The sequence below is a fragment of the Staurois parvus genome, unplaced genomic scaffold (assembly GCF_062004578.1).
Source record: "Staurois parvus isolate SC_StPar_1 unplaced genomic scaffold, SC_StPar_1.0 ptg001823l, whole genome shotgun sequence".
Taxonomy (NCBI): Eukaryota; Metazoa; Chordata; class Amphibia; order Anura; family Ranidae; genus Staurois; species Staurois parvus.
Window position 1 is genome coordinate 143,643 of NW_028319619.1, and position 26,653 is coordinate 170,295.

General features: G+C 46.0%; 1 protein-coding gene across 1 annotated transcript in view; it reads left to right on the forward strand.

The window, feature by feature from the left end:
- INAVA (innate immunity activator) overlaps positions 1-26,653 on the forward strand; it is a 112,949-nt gene that overhangs the window by 32,590 nt on the left and 53,706 nt on the right. The window contains exons 3-7 of the mRNA XM_089664065.1: positions 6,158-6,282; positions 15,215-15,337; positions 22,219-22,420; positions 22,547-22,603; positions 22,709-22,898. Coding sequence (XP_089520191.1) covers positions 6,158-6,282; positions 15,215-15,337; positions 22,219-22,420; positions 22,547-22,603; positions 22,709-22,898 — 697 coding nt within the window. The remainder of the gene's footprint in view (positions 1-6,157; positions 6,283-15,214; positions 15,338-22,218; positions 22,421-22,546; positions 22,604-22,708; positions 22,899-26,653) is intronic.

Below are 26,653 nucleotides of genomic sequence, written 5' to 3' on the forward strand. Positions count from 1 at the left end.
CACACTCTTCGCACATGGGCGGAGCATGGGAACGCATGATTGGGATGGCAAGGCGCATACTGGACTCAATGCTGCTTGACGTGAATTCTTCACACCTTACCCATGAGGTGCTCACCACATTTCTTGCTGAGGTCGCAGCAATAATCAACTCAAGACCATTGACTGCCGTATCTACAGACCCAGAATTTCTGACTATCTTAACTCCAGCTACATTATTGAGCCGGAAGATTGGACAGATTCCAGCGCCAAAGGGTATTTTCGATGAAAAGGACGTATATAAACGTCAGTGGAGATACGCTCAATACCTTGCAGATCATTTCTGGGACAGATGGAGGAAGGAATACCTCACACTTCTCCAAGGACGTAAAAAGTGGCAAACCCAGAAGCCCAACTTAAAAGGAAGGGGACCTAGTCCTGCTAAAAGACCAGCAAACTCACCGGATCCAGTGGCCAGTTGGACTTATTACAAAAGCCATTGCCAGTGATGATGGAAGAGTCCGAAGTGTGGAAGTCAGGATCGTTAAGGACAGAGACTCAAAAACCTTCCTCAGACCAGTCACTGAGATTGTCCTAATTATGCCTGCTTCTAGTAATTATGATTCAGTGTTATGTGAGGGAGTTACTTAAGACCTCTAATATAGCTAACTTGCAGATTTGAGAAGGTTAGATAGTATTTTACTGTATGCAATGTTAATAGTATTTTATAAGGAAAGGAAAAAAAATATAATTGTGTAGTGGTATCTCTCGATACCAGACAGGGAGTGTGCTGCCACGCAGCTTTACTGTTTAGCAGTTGTTATTTACATGTTATGTTATAATGTTATTTGGTATCATCCACACACCCCTGCTGTTTCTGACTAGTTGGTTGCTTCCTCCGGACACAGTGGAACACTGATCGTCGAGATTGGCCAATCAGTGATCACATGCAGAGTAGTAAGCAAGATGTCATTTCTGACATCATTGCTTACTACGTGTGAAATCTGTGAATGATCACAGAGGTCACATGTGAGACAACAGCCTTGTACCATGTGACAAGCTGTGACCAATCACAGCTCACACAGTATTTTTCAATGGCTGCAAGAATGCAGCCAGAGAGAAGAAGAAATTATTGCTTTTATAGCCTTTATGGGTGTAAAAGCAATCAGTGTGAAGAAAAACAATATCTTTTACTTTCGGCTATAAAAAATATATAGTAAACTCAGTTAGTTATAAATTTAGCCCAAAATGTATTCTGCTACATGTTTTTGGTAAACATAAATCCCAATAAGTGTATATTGATTGCTTTGTGTGAAAATTATAGTGTCTACAAACTATGGTATAGATATTGCAATTTATGCCAATTTTTTGCTATACAGCACTGCACTAGTTTAACTGACAATTGCGCGGTCATGCAATACGGTACATAAATGAAATTTATGTCCTTTTTTTCACACAAATAGAGCTTTCTATTGGTGGTATTTTATCACCAGTGTGCTTTTTATTTTTGGCGCTATAAACAAAAAAAGTTTTGAGAAAAAAAAAAAATTAGGCCACAATGTATTCTGCTACATGCTTTTGGTTAAAAATCCCAATAAGTGTATATTGATTGCTTTGTATGAAAGTTATAGCGTCTAAAAACTATGGTAAAGATAATGGAATTTACACAGCTTTTACTTTCTGACTGTCCATCACATTCCTTGAGGTACAAACACCCCCAAATGACCCCTTTTCGGAAAGTAGACACCCTAAGCTATCTGCTGAGAGGCATATTGTGAACATGGAATATTTATTTTTTTCCCACAAGTTTCTGGAAAATGACAAAAACTTTTTTTTTTTTACACAAAGTTGTCATTTAAATTATATATTTCTCACACAAGCCATGGGTATATGTGGAATTACACCCCAAAATACATTCTGCTACTTCTACCGAGTATGGGGATACCACATGTGTGAGACTTTTAGGGAGCCTAGCCACATACAGGAGCCCTGAAATGCCAGGATAGCACCAACCCCCCCCCCCAAATGACCCCTTTCTGGAAAGTAGACACCCCAAGGAATTTAAAAAGAGGCATGGTGAGTATTTTGCAGATCTAATTTTTTCTCAAAGTTTTGAAATATAAAAAAAGAAAAGAAAAAAAAATGTTTTTTGTTTTTTTTCTTCAATTTTCATTATATATTTTTTCAAAGCAAACACCCTAGTGAATAAAATGGTGGGTGCGATTTTTTTAAACGCAATTTAAAAAAAAATACACTTTTTTTTACTTCTAATGCACAAAAACACTAAATATTGGCCAATTATTTGGTAAAAATATAAAAGATGATGGTATGCCGAGTAAAAAGATACCAAACATGACATGCTTTAAAACTGTGCATGCCCCGTCCAATGGCGACAAACTGCATACGTTTTTAATATCCATAGGCAACGTTTTAAAGGCCTTTAAAAGCTACAATTTTAGATTTACAGAGGAGGTCTAGTGTTAAAATTACTGCCCTTGATCTGACGTTCACGGCGATACCTCACATGCATGGTGCAACCACTGTTTACATACCGCACAGGGTCAACGCTTGTGCACACAGGTGTGCGCGCATGGGAGGGGCGAGTTTTTTTTTTTTAAGTTATTTTGATTTTTATTATTTTTACACTGTCCCATTCATTTTTTTTTTTTGGATCACTTGTAATGCTATCACAGGGAATGCAAATATCCCCCGTAACTTCAATGGGCATTGTCATATATTCTTTTTTGATAAATCTGGGTTTTATCAGACTCTAGATATCTCCTCCTTACATTATCTAATCAAACCAAGATCAGTGTGATCAGATGCTTTCCCAATTTACAAATGGCACTGTTTATATCCTGTGAAACTGAAGTGATGAGCTCGTAGCTTCCGATTTCTTAGGCTATAGAGATGATTGGCACCATTCTGGTCTCCAATCAGCTCTATGGTCAGCTGGCAGAAACACTGGCTGCATTCTCAGGTTGCCCCGATGGCACAGGACTGCCCGAGAAGGCCGTGGAAGGCAGTGGGGGAGGGGGGCATCATATTCTCCTAGTGTAAAAGCAATCCTGCAGCTAATTAGCCACTAGGATTGCTTTTACATGAAAGCTGATCGCTGGCTGAAAAAAAACAATACCAGGATGATGCCTGTAGCTGTAGGCATCATCCTGGTATACCCATTCAAAGTCCAGTGATGTATCAGTACCTTGGTTTACGAATTTAATTCGTTCTGCAGGACATTTCATATAGCGAAAAATTCATAAACCGAAACATTGTTTCCCATAGGAATGCATTGAAACCCAATTAATCTGTTCCAAAGGTCAGAAAAACAGTAAACGCTACTAAAATAACGCATGATTTATTTTATTAACTCATGCAGTATTTTAGTAGTGACAACCATGTGTTAATGTTTCAGCTGTCAGCGGGGTTCTCCACTGACAGATGAATGTAAAAGAATTGCTGGTAATTAAAAAAAACTATTTTAATTGCAGGCAATTCACTCAGCTGTTAGGTGCCAGTTTTTAAATGTAATTACCATTTTTGTTTTTGTTTTTTCCTTCACTATACAGTAGTTCAGAAATTCAGCAGTCACTTTCCCCCTCCAGCTGAAAGATAGAAAGTTTCTTTTAGTTTATTTCCCCAAGTTAAAAGATACAATGTTTCCTTTCAGTTTCTTAAAATATACAAGGTATCCTTTAGCTCCAGGAAACTGACAGCTAATGTTGTGAGCTATACGGAAGAAAAAAAAAGATGGCAATTGCATTTAAAAATCAGCACTGACATACACTTAGTATTGTGAAAAAAATTAGTAAAAAATTTGTAAACCGAGGCATTATTTTCAATGGATTTTCATTCGTAAACTGAAAATTACAGTAACAGAGGCATTCGTAAACTGAGGTATTACTGTATATGCTATGTTCTTTTTTTTTTTTTTTATGCAGCCTGTGAACTAAATGAAAAAAAGAGAAGAAATATCTGCCAGAAAAAGTGTGTGATATGCCCACCATTGGAATATACTGCCCTGCATCCACCCATTAGGTCACACTTTGCCACATGCGCCAGTTCCAACATTGTACAAATGTCTAAATAGTGGCACGCTTGAATTAAAAAAATTGTCCACATATAAGTGGTACCCCATGTGTAGAAGGATGACACCAAGTCCCAAACTATCTTGCCACTGCTCCCCATGTAGTCTGGGCATCTGGGGGGCTCCACGTGACTATCTTTTCCCTCGTAAATCCGAACAATACTTGTGCTCGGCACTGCACCAGCTTCTACTACACGTATGGGACTCGCCATGTCGCCAAGTCATACTTCAGTGCTGGTATTATTATTATTATACAGGATTTATATAGCGTCAACATTTTGCTCAGCACTTTACAATATAACGGGAGACAATACAGCAACAATACAGTTCAATGCAAGAGAGTTAGGAGTGCCTGATCCTGGGAGCTTACAATCTAAGAGGTATGTGAAAGACCAGGATGTACTAGACCGCTGGTGCTCGCCAGTTCACCAAAAGGTAGCGCGGCACTAGTACTGGCCCTCTGCTGCATATGAGAGTCATCAAAATTTACCGACAAGAGCTAATGTGATGACTGGTGTACTGACGGGCAATCTGACGCCATCTGGGAGGGGTGTGAAAACCACGGGAGCGTGAATCACATACATATATGTGATTTTGCGCACCTGTACCGCCCTGTAGCAGTATTTCTGCTATAGGGCGGTCAGGAAGTGGTTACAGAAGCGGTTCGTGTTATGGCGGTACGTTTAACTGACAATTGCGCATTCATGCAACTCTGCACCAAAATTACATTTACATCTTTTCCGCACAAATTGAGCTTTCGTTCGGTGGTATTTGATTGCCTGTGCGGTTTTTATTTTTTGCTCTTTAAAAAAAAAAAAAACAATTTTGATAAAAATAAATATTTTGGACTTTTTGCTACAAAACATGTCCAGTAAAAAAAATTTAAAAATCAAATTTTGTCATAAATTTTGGCCAAAATGTATTCTGCTACATGTCTTTGCTTAAAAAAAATCCCAATACATGTAAATTAATTGGTTTACATGAAAGTTATATCATTTACAAATGGCGGTATATATATACTGGAATTGTTGTTTTTTTTCATACTAATAATGGTGGCGATCAGCGACTTATGGCTGCGATCAGCGATTTATGGTGGGACATTCTGGGGAACTGACTTGGGGTCACTGACATCCCCAATGACATCAATACTGTGATCAGTGCAAAATAAAGCACTGACACTGTACTAATGGCACTGGGGAGGAAGGGGTTACTTTTTTTAGGCAATCAAAGGGTTAACTGTGTGAGGGGAGTGTTTTACTAGTGGGCGAGGGGGGGGTGTACTTCACTGTTGCAAGCTGTCAGGGAAAGCTAAGCTCTGCTCTCCGGAACAGTGAGCTGGGAACTGACAGGGAGCACAGCTGCATTGAAAACAATGCAGCTGTGCTCTGTATCACTGTTTGCCGGCAATCGCTGGGACCCGCCGAGTAAAGACCAGCCGGGACTCGGTTATTGACACCAGCGGCCGCGTGCGCTCCCTACCCGATATGCAAAATCACGTGTATATATATATATATATATATATATATATATATGTGTGATTTTGTGCAGCGGTGCCGCTCTGCCGCAGTATATGTACTGTTGCTGGTCGGCAACCGGTTAAAGTCTACTTGTGTATGACCAGCTTAAGGAGGTAGATCTACTAAGCATTACCCTAAAGCTTCCAAGCCGTTGGTAACTGGCTGCACTCGATAATGTGCATTGCTATTACTTAGTGAAACTTTTCACAACAAACAAATACTAGCAGTTCCCAAAGTTTTAGTAGTCTGTACACACTATTTGAACCCTCTGAGATTTTCATTGGAACAAATTTGTAACAGTCGAAGAAAGTAAAAGTGTTTGCTGATTTCCTGTTTCCAAGCTATTATATAAGTGACCACCTTCTCCTAGCAGATGAAATATTACAGTAACAATGATAAAGTCAGTGACTTTTTTAAACTTGCTTTATTACAGCTTTCCTTTGATTTATTCTTAGTCTACACTTGATTTTACTTACCTCTACATTCTTACCTTTTGAGGATAATTCCTTTATTACCACTTTTACTCAGTCTGTGTATTACATGCATTTAAGTGTTTTTCTTGTTTTTTTATCTTTAGTTACTAGCTCCCTGTCAACTTCATTTAAAGAGTTAACACAAGCAATGCGCATTCAGCAAAGCTCACTGGAAAAGAAAATGCAAAGCTGTCTGGATGAGCTACGTCAGATTTGCTTACGTGAAGCTGTAAGTCAATTGTAGATCTTCATAAATCAGTACTGCTCCAGATTAAAAAAAAAAAAACATTAAGCACATTTATTATTATCAAATAAAACAAAACATGCTTGTACCTGTTTAAGGCAGTGTTTCTCAACAGGCATTCCGCCACAAGTCCCCAGGGGTTCCGCCCAATAGTGAATTCAATGTGCATTGACAGTGAGTACTGTCAGGGCATATTGACACCAGATGCCTCACCTGTAGTTCCTGCTGCTACCTGTGACATTACTGCAGAGGGAGACAAGAGGAGAGCATGTGTAGCGTGTTTCCCTCCCTCATCAGCAACTATTGATTGCAGAAAGTTGTAGCAAGGTGAGCTTTGTGCAGCATACAGTACCTATACTCTTACTAATCCTAACTGTACTCCACTGATCCCTGCTAGGTCTCCTCTTCTTTCCATCCCAACCACTTGACATCACCTTGGATGGAAAAGAGAGGAGAGCTGGAGGGGATCAGCGCGCCAAAACCGACATGTACCAGCAACTGCCCTGAGCAGTTCTGCATGAGGAAGAAATTAAACTGTGTAACGGAACCGACCCAGACTGCGCTTGAGTACTTCCGTTAGAATACACAGACAACAGGCACCACAGCTGACCACGGAAGACTAGACGACACTAGTCTGTCTGAACATGGAACTCTTTATTTTTTTTATCTTTATTTTTAAGCTCAAACGCTCTTTTTATACAATATACACTGAGACTGACCACATGATCATATGCAAAACACAGCTAGATACAGAAATAGACTTAAACACTCTAAACAGTAAGTTAATTAGGTTAGCTAGCTGAGTGACCAAAACAAAAGGTGAATGTGAATTCACACCTAGACAATGGTTTGATGAATTAGGATCTCACTACAGAGCAGACAGTCCAGCTCCTTCAATTCACATGTCTAGTTCAGAATCAACAACCAGGCATAGTCTTCATATGGCTGATAAATATTACTGTCCCATGTGAAGTAATTCCAACCGCATTCTCAGCGTCCATTAGTTACCCTGTGCCCCTAAGAGACACAGGGTGACTTGCATATAAGTAAGTTGGGTTCCATGACCCGCCCACCCAAAGTGACTCCTGTCACATATCTCCCCTTTCGGCATGGGACTAACACTGAAGGAAACCCCAGAAGGGTTGACTTTGACGTTAGTCCATAGTCCTAGTCCCCCACTGCCCATACCAACACAGTACCCGAAACATATTGTCCCAAATATTTATATGCATTATTCACCCAGCCAACCTCTGCCTCTCTTGTATAACATACCCGCCGCTGGGGAGAAGTGCAGACTGGCCCTGCTCTCTGGAGTCCTTTCAGCTGCTGAAGAGCAGGCAGGGTGGCTGGGCTGCATCCGTCATGCTGCTGGGGATCTGGGCCGACTGCCCAGCATCCCTGGGGCATACCAGTGGAGAACGTAATGGGAAATACATCTTTGGTTATTTGAGGGCAGAGTGAAATCACATAGATGGTCAACCTGATTTTCATTCTCGACTGCAAGGGGTAGTTGTCCTCAGTGGGGGTGGGGCAAAGGTCATTGACTCTCTGTCCAGCTGCCAGCACTTCGACTGTATGGTTTTGAACATTCTGGAACTCAGTCTGCTGCAAGGAAGAGAGGCCAATTGCCCCAGCTCCCTGATGCTGTGGAGACACTGTAGTTGCTAGGCAGAGGCCAGCAGTGCTCTGTCCTGTTGCCAGCACTTCTGCTGGGAACCCCACATCTGCTCCGGCTAACTGTGGGGGAGGGAGGCCAGCTTCATCCACTCCCAGATTGTGGATCTGCTGCTGGGATGACATTCCTCTGTCACTGCCCCCCTGGTGCACAGATCCTGGCTTGGGAGGGAAGACCGTTTCCTCCACTCTGGCTAACTTTGGGGGAGGGAGGACAACAACCTCCTCTCCCTTCTCCCCCTGGGCCTCTGAACTACAGCAGGTGTGGGGCAGAGGTCCTGGACCCTCTCTCCGGTTGTCAGTGTTTCAGCTGCAGAAGTTTTTTTTTACCTCCAAAGATGCTGCTGCAGGAAATCCCATGTCCCTGTCATTGGTGTAGGATAAAGGTCTCTCAGGGAGACTGAAGCTGCTATTGGTGTTGGGTAGAGCTCAGCAATGTTTGGTGCTGTTGCCAGCTCTTCTGCTGGAGGCTCACCAGGTTGTTTTTCCTCAGCAGAGAAGTCTATCAAATCCCCAGTCTCTGGAATGGCTAAATGTCCAGGTCACGGGCTCGTAGCCCTTGGACCCAGTGCCAGCATATTGGCAGGTGACTCATCACCCATAACATCCTCCAGTGAAAAACCCATTAGATCCATACATTCTGGGATCTGTAATTGGAGGGATGAGCCGACTGATCCATATTCCATACCCTTATCCAGCTGTTAGACAGATGCATTCCTCCATCCAAGCTTGTCCGGTGAAGAAACAGGATCGTCTAGGTAAGCCAGCACTTGCTGCATCCACCATAAGACCTCCATTTCCATAGCTGCGGGTGGTATCTCTATCTCCTCTCCTGCTGTCAGGTAGATGCTCGCCATAGTGCACAGCAGCGCAGGCGCAGATGTACGAGTGCCCATTCTGCTGCACATAGTCGTGTGCATTTGTGACTGTGCTTGCGCACACGCGGCAGCCTGTTGCTAATGTTGCCGTCAATCAGACTATTTAAACCCAGCAGCACTATTCACCTGTGCTGTCTGATCTGCAGCTCCCCCTCCTGCATTCCTGTTTGTGATTACTTGTGATTGACCCCAGCTTGTTTCTTGGACTCCACCTCTGCCTTTTGACTCTGTTTGATCTGCTCTTACTATCACTGACCTTGGCTTGTGACCTTACTATTCTTCTACCTACCGTTCATGCCTGATCCGCTTATCTGTTACCGACCCAGCTTGTCTGACCCTGCATACAGCCTTCCCCACTGCCTGCCTGCTCTGCTATCAGCGCGCTCTGCTACCAGCCTGCTCTGCTACCAGCCAGTCCTGCTCTGACGTCTGCCTGCTTCACTGTCTGCCATCCCATCTGCCAGCAAAGTGTTAGCGATTCCTGCATAGACTACAGGACTAACCAGGCACTCATACCCCGCCGTGCTCTTGTGGTTGCTGTTCCACCTTCAGTGGCCCTTGAACCGGAGCTGTACAAGAGGCCTTCCTCTGCCGTCAGGCTCACAAGTAAGGTATGTGACACCTGCTATCTGAACCTTGGATCCCGGTGGAGGTTTGGATGTCCCAGATTGCAGGAAGCATCCCACTGCTGCCACCAATGTAACGGAACTGACCCAGACTGCGCTTGAGTACTGTTAGAATACCGCTTCCCCGCCCTGGTGACCCCTCTGTGCCCTGACTTGTTGAACCCCCTGTGCCCTGACCTGCTGAACCTCCTGTGCTCTGCCCTGGTGACCCCCCTCTTGACTGACACCCCTGTGCCCTGACCTGGTGACCCTCTGTGGACTGACCTGGTGACACCTCTGTGCCCTGACCTAATGACTCCTCTGTGCTCTGAACTGGTGACTCCCCTGTTCCTTGACCTAGTGACTCCTCTGTGCCCTAACCTAGTGACTTTTCTGTGCCCTGACCTGGTGGCTCCCCTGTGCCAGGACTTGGTGACTCCCCTGTACTCTAACCTGGTGATTGCTCTGCCCTGATCTGGTGACTCCCCTTTGCTTTGTTCTGGGGACCCCCCGTGCCCTGGCCTAGTGACACCCCTGTGCCCTGACCAGGTGACTTCCCTGTGCCCTGACCTGGTGACACCCCCATTCCCTGATCTGGTGACTCCTCTGCCCTGACCTGGTGACTTCCCTGTGCCCTGACCTGGTGACTCCTCTGCCCTGACCTGGTGACTCCCCTGTGCTTTGCCCTGGTGACCCCATCTTGCCCTGACCTAGTGATTCCCGTTCCCTGATCTAGTGACTCCCCTGTACTGTGACCTGGTGACCCCCCTGTATTCTGACCTGGTCACCCTGTGTTCTGACCTGGTGACCCCTCTGTGTCTGACCTGGTGACACCCTTGTGCCCTGACCTGGTGACTCCCCTGTGCCCTGACCTGGTGACTCCCCTGTGCCCTGACCTGGTGACTCCCCTGTGCCCTGACCTGGTGACTCCCATGAGCTCTGCCCTGGTGACCCCCCCCCCCTTGTGCCCTGATCTGTTGACCCCCTTGTGTTCTGACCTAATGACTCCTTGTGTTCTGATCTGGTGACCCCCCTGTGCCCTGACCTAGTGACTCCTCTGTGTCCTAACCTAGTGACTTGTGACCCCCCTGTGCCCTGACTTAGTGACTTCTCTGCGCTCTGAACTGGTGACTGCCCTGTGCTTTGCCCTGGTAACCCCTCTGTACCCCCCTAGTGACTCCTATGTGCCCTAACATAATGACTCCTCTGTGCCCTGACCTGGTGACTCCCCTGTACCCTAACCTGGTGACTCCTCTGCCCTGACCTGGTGACTACCCTGTGCTTTTCCCTGGGGACCCCCCTGTGCCCTGATCTAGTGACTCCTCTGTGCCCTGACCTGGTGACTCCCCTGTGCCCTGACCTGGTGACTCCCCTGTGCCCTGACCTGGTGACTCCCCTGTGCCCTGACCTGGTGACTCCCCTGTGCCCTGACCTGGTGACTCCCCTGTGCCCTGACCTGGTGACTCCCCTGTGCCCTGACCTAGTGATTCCCCTGTGCCCTGATCTAGTGACTCCCCTGTAACGCGACCTGGTGACTTCCTGTGTTCTGACCTGGTCATACCCCTGTGTTCTGACCTGGTCACCCTGTGTCTTGATCTGGTGACCCCTCTGTGCCTGACCTGGTGACACCCCTGTGCCCTGACCTGGTGACTCCCTTTGCCCTGACCTAGTGACTCCCCTGAGCTCTGCCCTGATGACCCCCCTGTGCCCTGATCTGTTGACCCCCTGTGTTCTGATCTGGTGAGCCCCCTGTGCCCTGACCTAGTGACTCCTCTGCACACTGAACTGGTGACTCCCCTGTGCTTTGCCCTGGTGACTCCCCTGTGCTTTGCCCTGGGGACCCCCCTGTACCCTCCTAGTAACTCCTCTGTGCCCTGACCTGGTGACTCCCCTGTACCCTAACCTGGTGACTCCCCTGTACCCTAACCTGGTGACTCCCCTGTACCCTAACCTGGTGACTACCCTGTGCTTTGCCCTGGGGACCCCCCCCCATGCCCTGGCCTAGTGGCACTCCTGTGCCCTGACCTAGTGACTCCCCTGTGCCCTGACCTGGTGACTCCCCTGTGCCCTGACCTGGTGACTCCCCTGTGCCCTGACCTGGTGACTCCCCTGTGCCGTGACCTAGTGATTCCCCTGTTCCCTGATCTAGTGACTCCCCTGTACCGTGACTTGGTGACCCCCCCCGTGTTCTGACCTGGTCATACCCCTGTGTTCTGACCTTGTCACCCTGTGTCCTGATCTGGTGACCCCTCTGTGCCTGACCTGGTGACATCCCTGTGCCCTGACCTGGTGACTGCCTTTGCCCTGACCTGGTGACTGCCCTGAGCTCTGCCCTGGTGACCCCCCTGTGCCTTGATCTGTTGACCCCCTTGTGTTCTGACCTAATGACGCCCTGTGTTCTGATCTGGTGTGCCCCCTGTGCCCTGACCTAGTGACTCCTCTGCACACTGAACTGGTGACTCCCCTGTGCCCTGACCTAGTGACTCCTCTGTGCCCTAACCTAGTGACTTGTGTCCCCCCTGTGCCCTGACCTAGCGACTCCTCTGCGCTCTGAACTGGTGACTCCCCTGTGCTCTGCCCTGGGGACCCCCCCGTACCCCCCTAGTGACTCCTCTGTGCCCTAACCTAGTGATTTTCTGTGCCCTCACCTGGTGGCTCCCCTGTGCCTGGACTTGGTGACTCCCCTGTACCATAATCTGGTGACTCTTCTGCCCTGACCTGGTGACTACCCTGTGCTTTGCCCTGGGGACCCCCCCATCCCCTGGCCTAGTGACACCCCCGTGCCCTGACCTGGTGACTCCCCCGTGCCCTGACCTGGTGACTCCCCTGTGCTTTGCCCTGCTGACCCCCCCCCCCCCCCCCGTGCCCTGACCTAGTGATTTCCATGTGCCCTGACCTGGTGACCGCCCTGTGTTCTGACCTGGTCATCCTGAGCTCTGATCTGGTGACCCCTCTGTGTTCTTCTCTGGTGATCCCCCCTGTGCCTGACCTGGTGACTCCCTTGTGCCCTGACCCGGTGACTCCCCTGAGCTCTGCCCTGGTGACCCCCCCTGTGTCCTGATCTGTTGACCCCCTTGTGTTCTGACCTAATGACCCTCTGTGTTCTGATCTGGTGACCCCCCTGTGCCATGTCCTGGTGACACCCCTGTGCTCTGATCTGGTGACCCTTCTATGTTCTGCCCTGGTGACAACCGTGTGCCCTGACCTTCTCACCCTCCTGTGCTCTGCCCTGGTGATACCCCTGTTTAATTTCAGTTGAAATTCATGTGTGAATATCACACTATCAGCCCAATGCTGAACATCTGTGCAGAAAAAAAAGCCAGCCCAAGTTTCAAGTAAGGAATTAAGTTTTAAAATGTATTCTATTATTTATTGCTATTTCTAAAAATAATCATTGTTATATCAACAGCTCACTGATCACACCAGTGTTCTTTGAGCTGTAGATCTGAAAATTATTTCAGGGGTTCCCCGAGGTCTAAGACCTTTTGCCAGGGGTTCCTCAAAGGCAAAAAGGCTGAGTTTAAGGCAATACATATCTGAATATCTTTCAAGCATCTCTCACCTGCCAACTCTGAAAAAGATCCATTAGTCCCTGGAATTTTGCTTGGACAACAGTGACTAATGCAAGTGCATGCTCAGGCCCCTCTGTCCTACACGTTTCGGCATCAGAGGACTTTCTCAAGGAAGACTCAGCTATGCATATACCTTAACAAACTGGTACCAGCGACAGCAACATTAGATGTGACTGTAAAAGCATTTTGGATTTTAAATTAAAATGGGTGCTTTTAGCAGTACACTACAGTATTTGGAGTGTTATGTTTACATTACTTGAGAGAAAAAATTGATTAGATAAACATTTAACAGTTGGATGGAAAGATATATAAAAATGCACAATTTGACCTGAATATCTAGTAAGGGTATTGAACCTGTGTTCAACCAATAAACTCACCAGAGTTAATTTCACTTGATGTGTTCTTTCACAGTGGTGTTTAAAGCCACAAAGAAGATCATAGTTGTATAATATATATTTGTTTTATGTTTAGAGAGACCTTTATTTGATACAAAGACATGCTGGTAGGTTATTTGACTGTCTTAGCCTGTCTAAATCAGTCCTAATATACAGTGTGTATGAATGTGAGTTAAGGACCTTAGATTGTAAGCTCCTTGAGGGCAGGGACTGATGTAAATGTATAAATAATTTTATTATTATACAGTATTTATATAGCACCAGAAGGTTTGCTCAGCACTGTACATTATAGTGGGGGACAGAACATGAGACAATACAGTAACAAAACAATACACAAGGGGTTCGAGGGCCCTGCTCTTTCGAGCTTACAATCTAGGAGATAATCTATTATATTAGGATCTCTCAAACAAGGAATCATTTAGACCAGTGGACTCCAAACTGCAGCCTGGGGCTGGATGTGGCCCTTTGCTTGATTTTATCCAGTCCTTGGGGCATTATTGCAACCCCCCCCCCATCAGCAACAGTGTGGCACCTACAATGGGCCACTGTTCCTCTCACTGCCACCAATAAGGGGGCACTATTCCTCCCACTGCCACCAATAATGGGGCACTATTCCTCCCACTGCCACCAATGATGGGGCACTATTCCTCCCACTGCCACCAATGATGGGGAACGGTTTACTGTCACTGACACCGTCACATTTTCTACTCCTGCTGGCCAAAGTCCAGCCCCCTAAAGTTTGAAGGACAGTAAACTGGCCCTTTGTTTCTAAAGTTTGGAGACCCCTGATTTAGACATTAATAACAGTTTGAATTTTTCTCTTAACAAAGGTACAAAGGTTTTTCACTCAGCAGAAAACCAAATTTAAATATTACAATTACTTTTTTTTCTAAGCTGTGAAATGCTAGCATCATATGGTCTGGCAATGGCCTTGTCATTTTACAGCACTACCGCAGTACTCAGTGACACTGAAAAAAAATAGCAAACAAAAACAGATAAGAAAAGTAAATACTAACAGAATAATTGGTCTATTAATACATATAGAAAAATATAGGTAAGGGGAGACAGGATTTAATTAGGTATGTTTAAGGATTAACAAGGTTTTTTTTTTAAACTTGTAAGCTTGCTTTAACTTAAGTCACATGCAGACAAGGGCCATCCCTTTAATCTACACAAAAATGGAATAAAGTAAATATAATGTAAAAATACTAGTGTCATTATATACTGGAGTGGATGCCGTCACTCCTGCAATCCAAAGAAGGTCTCCGCTGTCATCTTGACAGCTGCGGTTTGTGGTTATTAGAGGCGGGGTGGTAGTGGCAGAGTTCATGGAGCACGGCATAGGAGATATACCTTAGGAAGTAGTTGAAGCTTTTTAGGGAATATCTTCTATTCCCAAAGTCCTGAAGTGGTTGAAATGAATAAAAAATATATTCATCAAAAATGTGTCATCAGGAAAATAGGAAAAATAGGATATGATCCTTAGCTAATTTTTTTTCTCTCCGCTAATGCATGCATTTTGTGCAACAAATACAGTATATCATTCACCACAATGAAAATAAAAATAACAGACTACAATGACATATTTTTATTTGTTTACAACATGCTGGCCTGCCGCTGCATTTGGGTAATATAAATCTAAAGATAGACTTTTACTGTCACAGTGACAGTATTACCAGGATTGCATTAGCAACTAATGATTTTAGATTAATTGGATGATTGAAGATGATCTTTTTAGCAAAATGTTTATTTTATTTAAAAAAAATCTATTTTTTAAAATATTTTTTTATCAGGAATTGACAGGGATCCTGCCCAAGGAATTTCCCCTTAATCCTGGGGAAACCCCTCCAAAAGTCCGCCGAAGAGTTGGGGCTTTATTTAAACTAGATGAAAGAACAATTCACTGTCATGGAAAGGTAAGCAGGACCAGTTTTTATGTTTTAGTATTTGGACATTATTTTCTCCATGCCCCAGACCCACCTCAGGACTTTGCAAATAATGCAATTGTAACTTGGCAAAATAGCAATGGCTGAAATTCATTAAAAAAAAAAACTACATCTCTCAGTATTAAAGCACTTATGGGTTGCAAACAACATTAAAAATAGCAACTTTTAATATATTACGTATTACTCTTATTACATTCATATTAACATTTGGGAAAACCTTTTTTGAATTGAGAACCCATTTGAAATAAATGGGCAATGCACATCTGTATTTAGACATCCTGCTGTGCAAGGCGTGACAGAATATTGAACAAGGTCTAATTCTAAAATATGGTAATGGACGTCCTCTTGTTAAATTTACCCACACATGTTCAGAAGAAGAAGAAAACAATATAATTAAAAAGTTATTACAAATTGTCCATTTAAGTCCTACCGCCATTTAATCCTGCTGCCCTAGTCACTGCTATATTGGTACTAAAAAGTGAATATACAGTCAGGAACAGAAGTATTTGAACACCCTGCGATTTTGCAAGTTCTCCCACTTAGAAATCATGGAGGGGTCTGAAATTCACATTGTAGGTGCCTTCCCACTCTGAGAGACAGAATTTAAAAAAAAATTCAGGAAATCACATTGTATGATTTTTAAAGAATTTATTTGTCTTGCACTGCTGAACATAAGTATTTGAACAGCTGAGAACATCAGTGTTAATATTTGGTACAGAAGCCTTTGTTTGCAATGACAGAGATCAAACATTTCCTGTAGTTCTTGACCAGGTTTGCACACACTGCAACAGGGATTTTGGCCCACTCCTCCACACAGATCTCCTCTAGATCTGTCAGGTTTCGGGGCTGTCGTTGAGCAACATGGAGTTTCAGCTCCCTCCAAAGATGTTCTATTGGATTTAGGTCTAGAGACTGGCTAGGCCACTCCAGAACCTTGATATGCTTCTTACGGAGCCACTCCTTGGTTATCCTGGCTGTGTGCTTTGGGTCGTTTTCATGTTACCCACACATGTTCAGAAGAAGAAGAAAACAAAATAAGGAAAAAGTTATTACAAATTGTCCATTTAAGTCCTACCGCCATTTAATCCCACCGGGTCCCACCGACCTGCCTGCCTGCCCAGGGCCCTCCCCATCAGCCCTGGGTCCTCGTTGACTACCCTGGACCACCAGGAACCGGCACAGCCTCACGGTCTCCCTGGAGCCCTCCCTGCTAGCTCAGGGACCACCCCAGACCGCCCGCGTCCAGCTGCTGACACCCTGCCGCCACCTCGGGGCACCCAGCATCCAACACCCAGCGGCCCGCACCCGGCGACCCTGCCTGGGAACTGCTTTGGGCCTCCCAGCACCCTGCGGGCTGCCCTGCGCCAGCCGGCCCCAGACCAGGGATCTTTCCAGGACGCCGCCGCACCTCCGCTACCTGCACCGAGAGGGTAAGCCTCCCCTTTGGGGCACCTACCACTGAACTGCCCAAACCCTATCCAATTCGGCGGAGCCAAGCCTACCATGCGGCCTTACCGCTTCCACCGACGCAGGGCCCCCAGCACCCCCAGTCGCTGGCCCACAACATCCACCTGCGCTGCTCACCTCACCCACGGACGCTGAGCCAGACTGCGACTAACCCACTCCACCTCCAGACGTCGGTCCTCACCACCTCCTGCCAATGGCCCCTCTACACCGCCTAACTCCGGTCCCTTCATACACCACCTGATGCCGGGCCCTTCAGCACCATCAGCGCCTCCCGACGCCGAGTCCTCAGCGCCTGGCCCTCAACATCCGCCTGCGCCGGCTCACTTTGTTCACGGACGCTGAGCCTACTACAGCTGCCAACGCCTAGCCTATTCCACCTCCAGACGTCAATCCATACCACCTCCTGACGACGACCCTTCCACTCCTCCCGACGTCGGGCTCTTCAGCACCCTCAGCGCCTCCCAACGCCAAGCCCTCAACACCTGGCCTCAACTTCTCCGGTCTCCAAGCCGCCAGCATCACCAGATGCCGCACCTACTGCACCCCAGACGTCGCGCCCTACGACCCCTCCGCTCAACGAACCACCGCACCCACTGATGACGTGCCGCCGCACCCACGGACACCAACCTTCTTCACCCGCAGACTACTACCAACCAGCTGCTATCCTTCCTGCCCTCCACTCTCCCTCTCCCCTCCCAGAATAACTCAATAGTCTCCTCCACAGCGCTTCAGACGCTCTGCTTCACCATCCCGGACTTGCACCCCCTCACCTCCCACGGCGTTTCGGACACTTCGCTTTGCCATCCCTGACCAGCACCCCTTCACCCCCCTGACCTTTCCAGCACCCCGCTCACCCCAACATGCTGCCCGCGCTCCTCCTCCTCGTCCTCCTCTCCTCCATCCTTAAAACCGCCTCCCTCTACCCGCCCACCCCCACTAAGCAGCTCTATATCGCCCCCTCGCTTCTCCCCTCTCCCCATTACGGCACCCACCACCTCCTCCTGCTACTCCACTTCCCCGCTGACCCACTTGCCACCACTTCCAGACCCACACGCTCCTACACCTCCCGTTCCCATGCCACCTTCCTCACCCTCCTCCTTCTCATATCAGCTGGGGACATCTCCCCGAACCCTGGCCCCTCACCACCTCACCCCCCCCCCCCCTAGAGCCCCCCCTGCTCACGCCAGCCGACGCGACCCCCTCAACCTCATACATGTACCCCTCCTCCCCATACCCATCCCCCCTCTCTCGGTTGCACTCCTGAATACTCGTTCGGTTTGCAACAAACTTACCGCCATCCACGACCTCTTCATCTCCCGCTCCCTAAACCTCCTAGCAGTCACCGAAACCTGGGTACAGGCCACCGACTCCACTTCCCCTGTGGCACTCACCCATGGAGGTCTCATCTGGACCCATTCGCCAAGACTGAGCGATCGCAGAGGTGGTGGTGTCGGCCTGCTCCTTTCACCGCTGAGCACCTTCCAGGTCCTCCCTAACCCACCCTCTCTATCCTTCCCCTCCTTTGAGGCGCACTGCATCCGACTCTTCTCACCCACCCCCCTAAGGATCGCAGTGATCTACAGACCTCCTGGGTCCATACCCCACTTCCTGGACAACTTCGCCGCCTGGCTCCCCTTCTTCCTCTCCTCTGAGCTACCGACCACCATCCTCGGGGACTTCAACATCCCCATCAACGACAACAACCCGGCCACTTCCCAATTCCTCCACCTAACCTCCTCCTTCGCGCTCACACAGCACACGCAATCCTCCACCCACATCGGAGGGAACACCCTGGACCTCGTCTTCTCCCACCTCTGTACCCTCAACCAGTTCTCTAACACCCCCTTCCCTCTCTCTGACCACCACCTCATCACGTTCTCCATCTCCCCTTCCCCCAACCCCCCCCCCAAAAAACGCCAAACCATCACCAGCCGCAATTTCCGCAACCTGGACCCGGCCCCCCTCCACTCAGCCGCCAAACGCCTACACGACAGCATCCTCCCACTGTCATGTCCTAACATAGCCACCACCTTGTACAACAACTCACTGTCAGCTGCCCTAGACTCTCTGGCACCCCTAACCACACGCATCATCAAACCCAGGCCGCTTCAACCATGGCAGAATGACAGCACTAAACGCCTCAAACGTCGCAGTCGCGCACTGGAGAGACTGTGGCGCAAAACCAGGTCCCCTCACGCATTCTCCCTCTACAAATCTGCCTTCCTCACTTACACCTCTTCCCTCCACGCCGCCAAGCAGGCCTACTTTGTTAACCTAATCAACACCCTCTCCTCCTGCCCTCGCCGACTCTTCTCCACCTTCAACTCCCTGCTCTCTCCCCCCCCTCCTCCACTCAGTACCTCACTCACCACCCACGAGATTGCCACCCATTTCCGTAACAAGATTGACACTATCCGTAAGGACATTGTCAACTCGCAATCTACCTCCCCACCTAGCCTCCCCACCCCCGTCACCCTTTCTTCTCCCCCCTCCTCTGCCCTCACAACCGCACTGCCCTCCACCGCTCCCAAGGCCCCGCCCACCGTAACCCCCCCCTGCACTGCACTCCCTCAGCCCTGTCACTACTGAGGAAATCATCAAGGTCCTCTCAGAAGCCCGCCTCACTACCTGCCCCCTGGACCCTATCCCCTCTCAACTCCTCCGGTCACCCCCCTCTTCCCTCATCCGCTCCCTCACCCACATCTTCAATCTCTCCCTCTCTACTGGCGCATTCCCCTCCCCCCTAAAGCACGCACATATCACCCCCATCCTCAAAAAGCCCTCCCTGGATCCCGCGGTCCCAAACAACCTCAGACCCATCTCCCTGCTGCCACTCACCTCCAAGCTCCTTGAGCGCATAGTCTACGATCGCCTAAGCGCCCACCTTATTGACAATAACCTCCTTGACCCATTACAGTCCGGCTTCCGTCCCCTACACTCCACTGAAACTGCCCTCCTCAAAATCACTAACGACCTACTAAACGCCAAAGCCAAGGGCGACTACTCTGTCCTCCTTCTCCTGGACCTCTCTGCGGCCTTCGACACAGTCGACCACCCCCTCCTCCTTAATAAACTACTCTCCCTTGGCATCAGAGATACCGCTCTCTCCTGGTTCTCATCCTACCTATCCCAACGCTCCTTCAGCGTCACCTACAATGGTACCACCTCCCCCTCCCTCCCCCTCTCTGTTGGGGTCCCCCAAGGCTCTGTCCTTGGACCCCTTCTCTTCTCCATCTACACCTCCTCCCTGGGCACACTCATACACTCCCATGGCTTCAATTATCACCTCTATGCTGACGACACCCAAATCTACTTCTCCACCCCTCTCCTCACCCCCACTATCTCCGCCCGCATCACTCACCTCCTAAACGACATCTCAGACTGGATGTCGCTCCATTTCCTCAAGCTTAACCTCTCCAAAACCGAACTCCTCGTCTTTCCCCCTGCCCACACCCCCCCCCCCAGCCTATCCATCACCACCACCAACACCACTATCTTTCCCGCCCCTCAAGCCAAAGTCCTTGGCGTCATTCTTGACTCGAACCTCTCCTTCCTCCCTCATGTCAAATCACTTGCAAACACATGCAGGCTCCATCTCCGCAATATTGCCAAGATACGTGCCTTCCTCACCCCAGACACCACCAAACTTCTTGTACACTCCCTCATCATCTCACGCCTTGACTACTGCAACTCTCTTCTCATTGGCCTACCCAAGTGCAGGCTCTCCCCGCTCCAGACCATCCTGAACTCAGCGGCCAGACTCATCCACCTCACCACCCGCTCCACCTCTGCCACCCCCCTCTGCCTCTCCCTCCACTGGCTCCCGATTGCCCAACGCATCAAATTTAAACTTCTAATCCTGACCTACAAAGCCGTTCATAACACTGCCCCTGACTACCTCACCAACCTGATCCCCAAGTACCACCCTACCCGTACCCTTCGCTCCTCACAGGACCTCCTTCTATCCTGCTCCCTGGTCTCCTCCTCCCATGCACGACTGCAGGTCCTCCCCTATCCTCTGGAACTCACTGCCCCAATACATCCGACTGTCGCCTTCCCTCCCCACATTCAGGCGCTCCCTCAAAACCCATCTCTTCAGGGAAGCCTACCCCACTCTCACCTAACGGCCATCCTCCCTCATTCCTCCCACCACTTCATCCCCCTCAGCCACTTCATTCCCCTCAGCCACTTCCTATTGTTCCACTACCCCCTCCTCCAGTAGGGCCCTCTTACCCCTCGTACGCTGTCTGTTTTTGTTGTACTGTGCCATGTATTGTCCCCCCGATTGTACAGCGCTGAGCAAACCCTTTGGCGCTATATAAACTCGATGTAATAATAATAATAATAATGTTGGAAGACCCAGCCACGACCCATCTTCAATGCTCTGACTGGGGGAAGGAGGTTGTTGCTCAAAATTTCACAATAAATGGCCCCATTCATCTTCTTCTTAATACAGTGCAGTCATCCTGTCCCCTTCGCAGAAAAGCACCCCCAAAGCATGATGTTACCACCCCCATGCTTCACAGTAGGGATGGTGTTCTTGGGATGCAACTCATCCTTCCTTCTTTTTCCTCCAAACACGACGAGTGAAGTTTAGACCAAAAAGTTCTACTTTGGTCTCATCTGACCACATGACTTTCTCCCATGCCTCCTGTGGATCATCCAGATGGTCATTGGCAAACTTCAGACGGGCCTGGACATGTGATAACTTGAGCAAGGGAACCTTCCGTGCAATGCATGATTTGAAACCATGACAGCGTAGTGTTCTACCAACAGTGACCTTTGAAACTGTGGTCCCAGCTCTCTTCATGTCATTGACCAGCTCCTCCCTTGCAGTTCTGGGCTGATTCCTCACCTTTCTTATCAGTGATAGCCCACGAGGTGAGATCTTGCATGGAGCCCCAGTCCGAGGGAGACTGACAGTCGTCTTTATATTTAAAAATCATATAATGTGATTTCCTGAATATTTTTTTAAACTCTGTCTCTCAGAATGTGAATTTCAGACCCCTCCATGATTTCTAAGTGGGAGAACTTGCAAAATCGCAGGGTGTTCAAATACTTCTGTTCCTCACTGTAGCTCTAGAGTCATGGGTATGCACCACTATTAAGAATAACATGGTGTGTGTTTTATAGTGTTTGCTGTACTGTGACAGATTTTGCTATTGCATGTACGTAACATTCACTGAATTTGCGGCATTGTAGCCTGGATTTGTTTTTTTAACTTTGTGTGTATTCTTTTATTTATAAGGGACAATCAACCTTATGCTATACAGTATTTTTGTTTAGTACATAGTATATACAGGATGTATTCTGATAAAACAGAATATTGTGATGAAACAAAATGTACTGTTTATTTAGCTTCTCATGTCTACTGTTTTTCTCAGGACCCACTTGGCTGTCTAGAAAGGGATCTGGCATTACAACGACAGATAACAGAGGCTGCACGTCGTCTATACATGGAAGAGTCTGTTTCTAGGCAAGTTCGGCAGCAAAGGAAAGCAGCATTGAAAACCGCAGAGCAAAAACTTTGTTTTCTAGAGAATAGACTAGTCCAAGAGCAAAGGCAAGAGAACCTGCATACGGATGGTAAGAGAAGAGAGACAAAGAAATATCTCCACCTACAACTGAAGTAGAATTTGCCATTTACACACAGGTCTAATAGAGAACATCAACATTTTTGACATTTTAGGCCTTTTATCTATTCTTTTTCAGACAGTAGCAGTGCATCGGAATCCAGTTCCCTTTCCGATGTTGCAACATTGGGGGAAGGTAAATGGAAAGAGTTTAATTACTCAGCTGAGTAATTATTATTTTCACAAATACATTTTTATCTATTTATACAAATAACATTAACTTCATTTGTCTTCATCCAAGATGACAGTATGCAAAGAGTACAAGTCAACAGGCCCTTGCAACCTCAGACTTTAGATGGATTGTACCTTTTGAGGACAGATAATGAAAATGACAAATCTCCAATACAGAACAGCCCCTGGAGAGAGACTAGTCTAGACCTGCCCTATGACAAAACCCAGAGAAGGTCATGTAGCTCCCACAGCAGTAGCAGGTAAGGGAATAACAGAGTGATCCTCGGATTTCCCGTGTTCTATTGTGTGTTGTACATTTGCAGTTAACTAACTGTAAAGCACTAAAAATTTGATGCTATGTAAAAAATATCATAATATTAAGGTGTTATTAACTGCCTCACAAATCATTAGTGGCCATATTAGTTTTATTTTTATAGTTTTTTTCCCCTGGTGATCCTGCCAGTAATATATGCCAGTAATACCTTTAGATAGCAGCTTTGTCAGTCTGAGGGAGGGTAGTGTTAGTCAAGTCCATCTTTTTCTGCTAGTGCATCTAACAGATTTAAGCAGAACTAAACCCTCCTCTCTTTTTCGGCCAAGTAAGCTGCCATCTTAGCCTCTGTTTGATCTGCAACTGCCATGTTGTCACACATGTGATCAGTTATGACACCAGTCTTTTGATTGTTTGAAAGTTTGGTTGAGAGCACAAGCAAATGTGAGGTTAGTATTCCCAGCATGCCATTGAATCAGTGGATTTAGGCCTGGTTCACACCATACGTGCAGAAAAATTGATGGGAGAAACGCTCAGATTTCACTTGCAGAGACATCAGATTTCATGCGTATTTCAGTGAGTTGTTATACTTGCTGAAGATTCCTGAGCAGAAAAAATCTGCACATGATACTAGTGTTGTGGTGTGAACAGGGTACATAGAGAACAATTATTTCCTTTGTGCTCTTGCAGAACACGTGGAGACAAACTCATGTCTGTGCACATGGTGTGAATGAGCTCCTAGGTCTGCTTTAACCACTTCTCACCTGGCCTATAGTAAAATAACGGCTGGATGAGAGCTCTCCCATTCTGGGTGAAGGTCATATGACGTCCTCCACAAAACGCGCTGCGGCACAATCTGTAACCCACTGTGTCCACCAGACACAACAGATCAGTATCCTGGCCCAGTGCCAGTAACATGTGATCACTGTGGCCAATTACAGCAGATCACATTACAATTGTACACAATACAAATAGTGTTGCGCTGCCAATCCAACCTTACAAATAAATTGATAAAACATTTAAATATTTGTACTATAATACACCTCCCCCTCCCAGTATGGTGTTATTGTGCAAATAAATGTGTGCCTCAACCTATATAATTACATCTGGTGAGTATATCGAACAACCATGTGCTTTATACCAAATCAACAAGCGCTTTTGCTACCAAACACATAAAATAAAAATAAAATATATATATAACTCCAAGTGTATATATCTATTTTTAAAGTGAATTTATATGCTCTTAATATAAATCAATGTCCAGTAAACTTAATAAATCAGTCCAATCACCACAAAAAACTATATACAATTTGTGTGCAATACTTGTTTTTAATGATCAAATAAAAGATATAAAACTAAGGGAGCTTCCCTCTTTTACTATCATATTGCATGACCTGAGTAGAGGAGGAGAGATTTCATCAAACACTGTGAGGGGACCATTGGAGTGAAGGGATTTCTCCTACATGTTGGAAGGCTAAGGAGTGGAAAAGCTTTACCCTAAGCGCCTTTGACCTGCTTAATATAAGAGGTCAATTCATTGAGGTGAGTGCAGTTTTGGAGGGGGAGCACAAGTGAATTCACGGGTTTGATTTCCCACATATGATACAAAGTTTATGTTCATTCAATATCACAAATTCACCAGAATTGTATACAACTGATATGGAAGAGGTACTGTAGTCCTGGAGAACGATTCAGTTTTTTTTGTTGTATGTGGACTGATTTATTAAGTTTGCTGGACATTGATTTATTTTAAGAGCATATAAGTTTACTTTATTAATAGATATATACATTTGTAGTCATATACTATATATGTTTTATATGTTCGGTAGGAAAGCACTTGTGGATTTGGCAGAAAGCACATATGGTTGTTTGATATACTCACCAGATACTGTATATATTATATAGGTTGATACATACTTTTATTTGCACAAAGGTGTATTGTAGTACACATTAACATTTTTTACCAATTTATTTGTAAGGTTGGATTGGCAGCGCAACACTATTTGTATTTTTAAATATATCACACTTTAGGTTGATGTTTGGTGTTGGCAGCTGCCCATATATCCCACTGCGCAGGATTTTCCATTATTAATTGTACACAATGGATGGCTTCCATTTATGCCATTCATTGTGTACTACTGTGTTGATCTCTGTGATTGGTCACAGTGATTGTATTGTACAGACAGGGCCAATCACAACCCATCTGTACCATGTGATTAGCTGTTGCCAATCACAGTTAATCACAATTGTACACAATGAATGAAGTGATTTAATTCAGAAAAAATTGTTGCTTATAACAGTGATTTCTACTGTTATAAACAAAACAAAACAACATTTTACCTCCCCAGAGTGTGGTATTTTAACACTGTTGCACTGGTTACAGTATGCAAAACAAAAACATAAAAATCATAAAAAGAAAATGTATATAAAAAGAAAAGAAAATGAAGAACAATTATTAAAAAGTAGAGTAGTACAACGTTGCTATGATGACATTGAACTACTCTGGTGAAAGTATGTAAAAAAAGTTTTAAAAAGTAAAAAAAGATTTTTAAAAAGTATTTGTTTTTGCATACACCACCATGCCAGTCATATGATTATGCTGTACTGCACTGGTGACGGTATGTAAAAAAAAAAAACAAATTTGGAAATATTCAACAATACACAGTTCCCAAAACCCCACCCCCCTATTCCCTCCCCCCTTTTCCCATTCTACTCCCCGATTTTTTTTCCTCCCTTATCTCCTGGAGAGGGAAGAAAAAAAAGAAGAGGATCGCTCCTCTTCTGTTTTCTTCCCTCTCCAGGCACCCTTCTCTTTCTTCCTTTCTTATCTCCTCTCTATTTTTCTTGAACCACCTCAGTACTGGACACTTTTACCCCTTTCCTGCCCAGACCAATTTTCACAATTTGGATGCTAATTACTCAGTCGTGCAACACTGTACCCAAATTAAATTTTTGTCCTTTATTTCACACAAAGCTTTCTTTTGGTGGTATTCAATTATCACTCGGTTTTTTATTTTTCATGCTGTAAATTAAAAAAGACCAAAAAATTTGAAACAACTTTTTCTTTCGTTTCTGTTATAAAATTTAGCAAACAAGTAATTTTTCTTCATAAATTTGGGCCACAATGTATACTGCTACATTCCTTCGGTAAAAATAATCCCAATTGGTGTGTATTATTTGGTCTGTGTGGAAGTTATAGAGTCTACAAGCTAGGCTACCAATCATTGAAAATTGAACACACCTGATCAAAGCTGATGTACTGAAATCTCATTTCTTGAGACACTAACAAGCCAGGACAGTACAAATACCCCCCAAAAGCCCCTTTTTGGAAAGTAGACATTCCAAGGTATTTAGTAGGATGCATGGTGAGTTTTTTGAACTTGTAATTTTTTTCCCACAATTCTTTGGAGAATGAAGATAATTTTTTTTTTCGCACATTCTGCTGCATGTATAAGACTTTTCCACAGCCTGGCCACATACAGAGGCCCAACATCCAAGTAGCACCTACAGACATTCTGGAGGCATAAATTACACATCTCATTTCCTGACCACCTATCACATTTTTGAAGGCCCTGGAGCACCAGGATAATGAAATTACCCACAAAATGTCCCCATTTTGGAAAGCAAACACCCCAAGGTATATTCTATGAGGCATAATGAGCCTTTTGAACTTGTCATATTTTTGCACAAGTTTTCAGAAAATGTGGAAAGAAAATTAAAATATATATATTTTTTTACACAAAG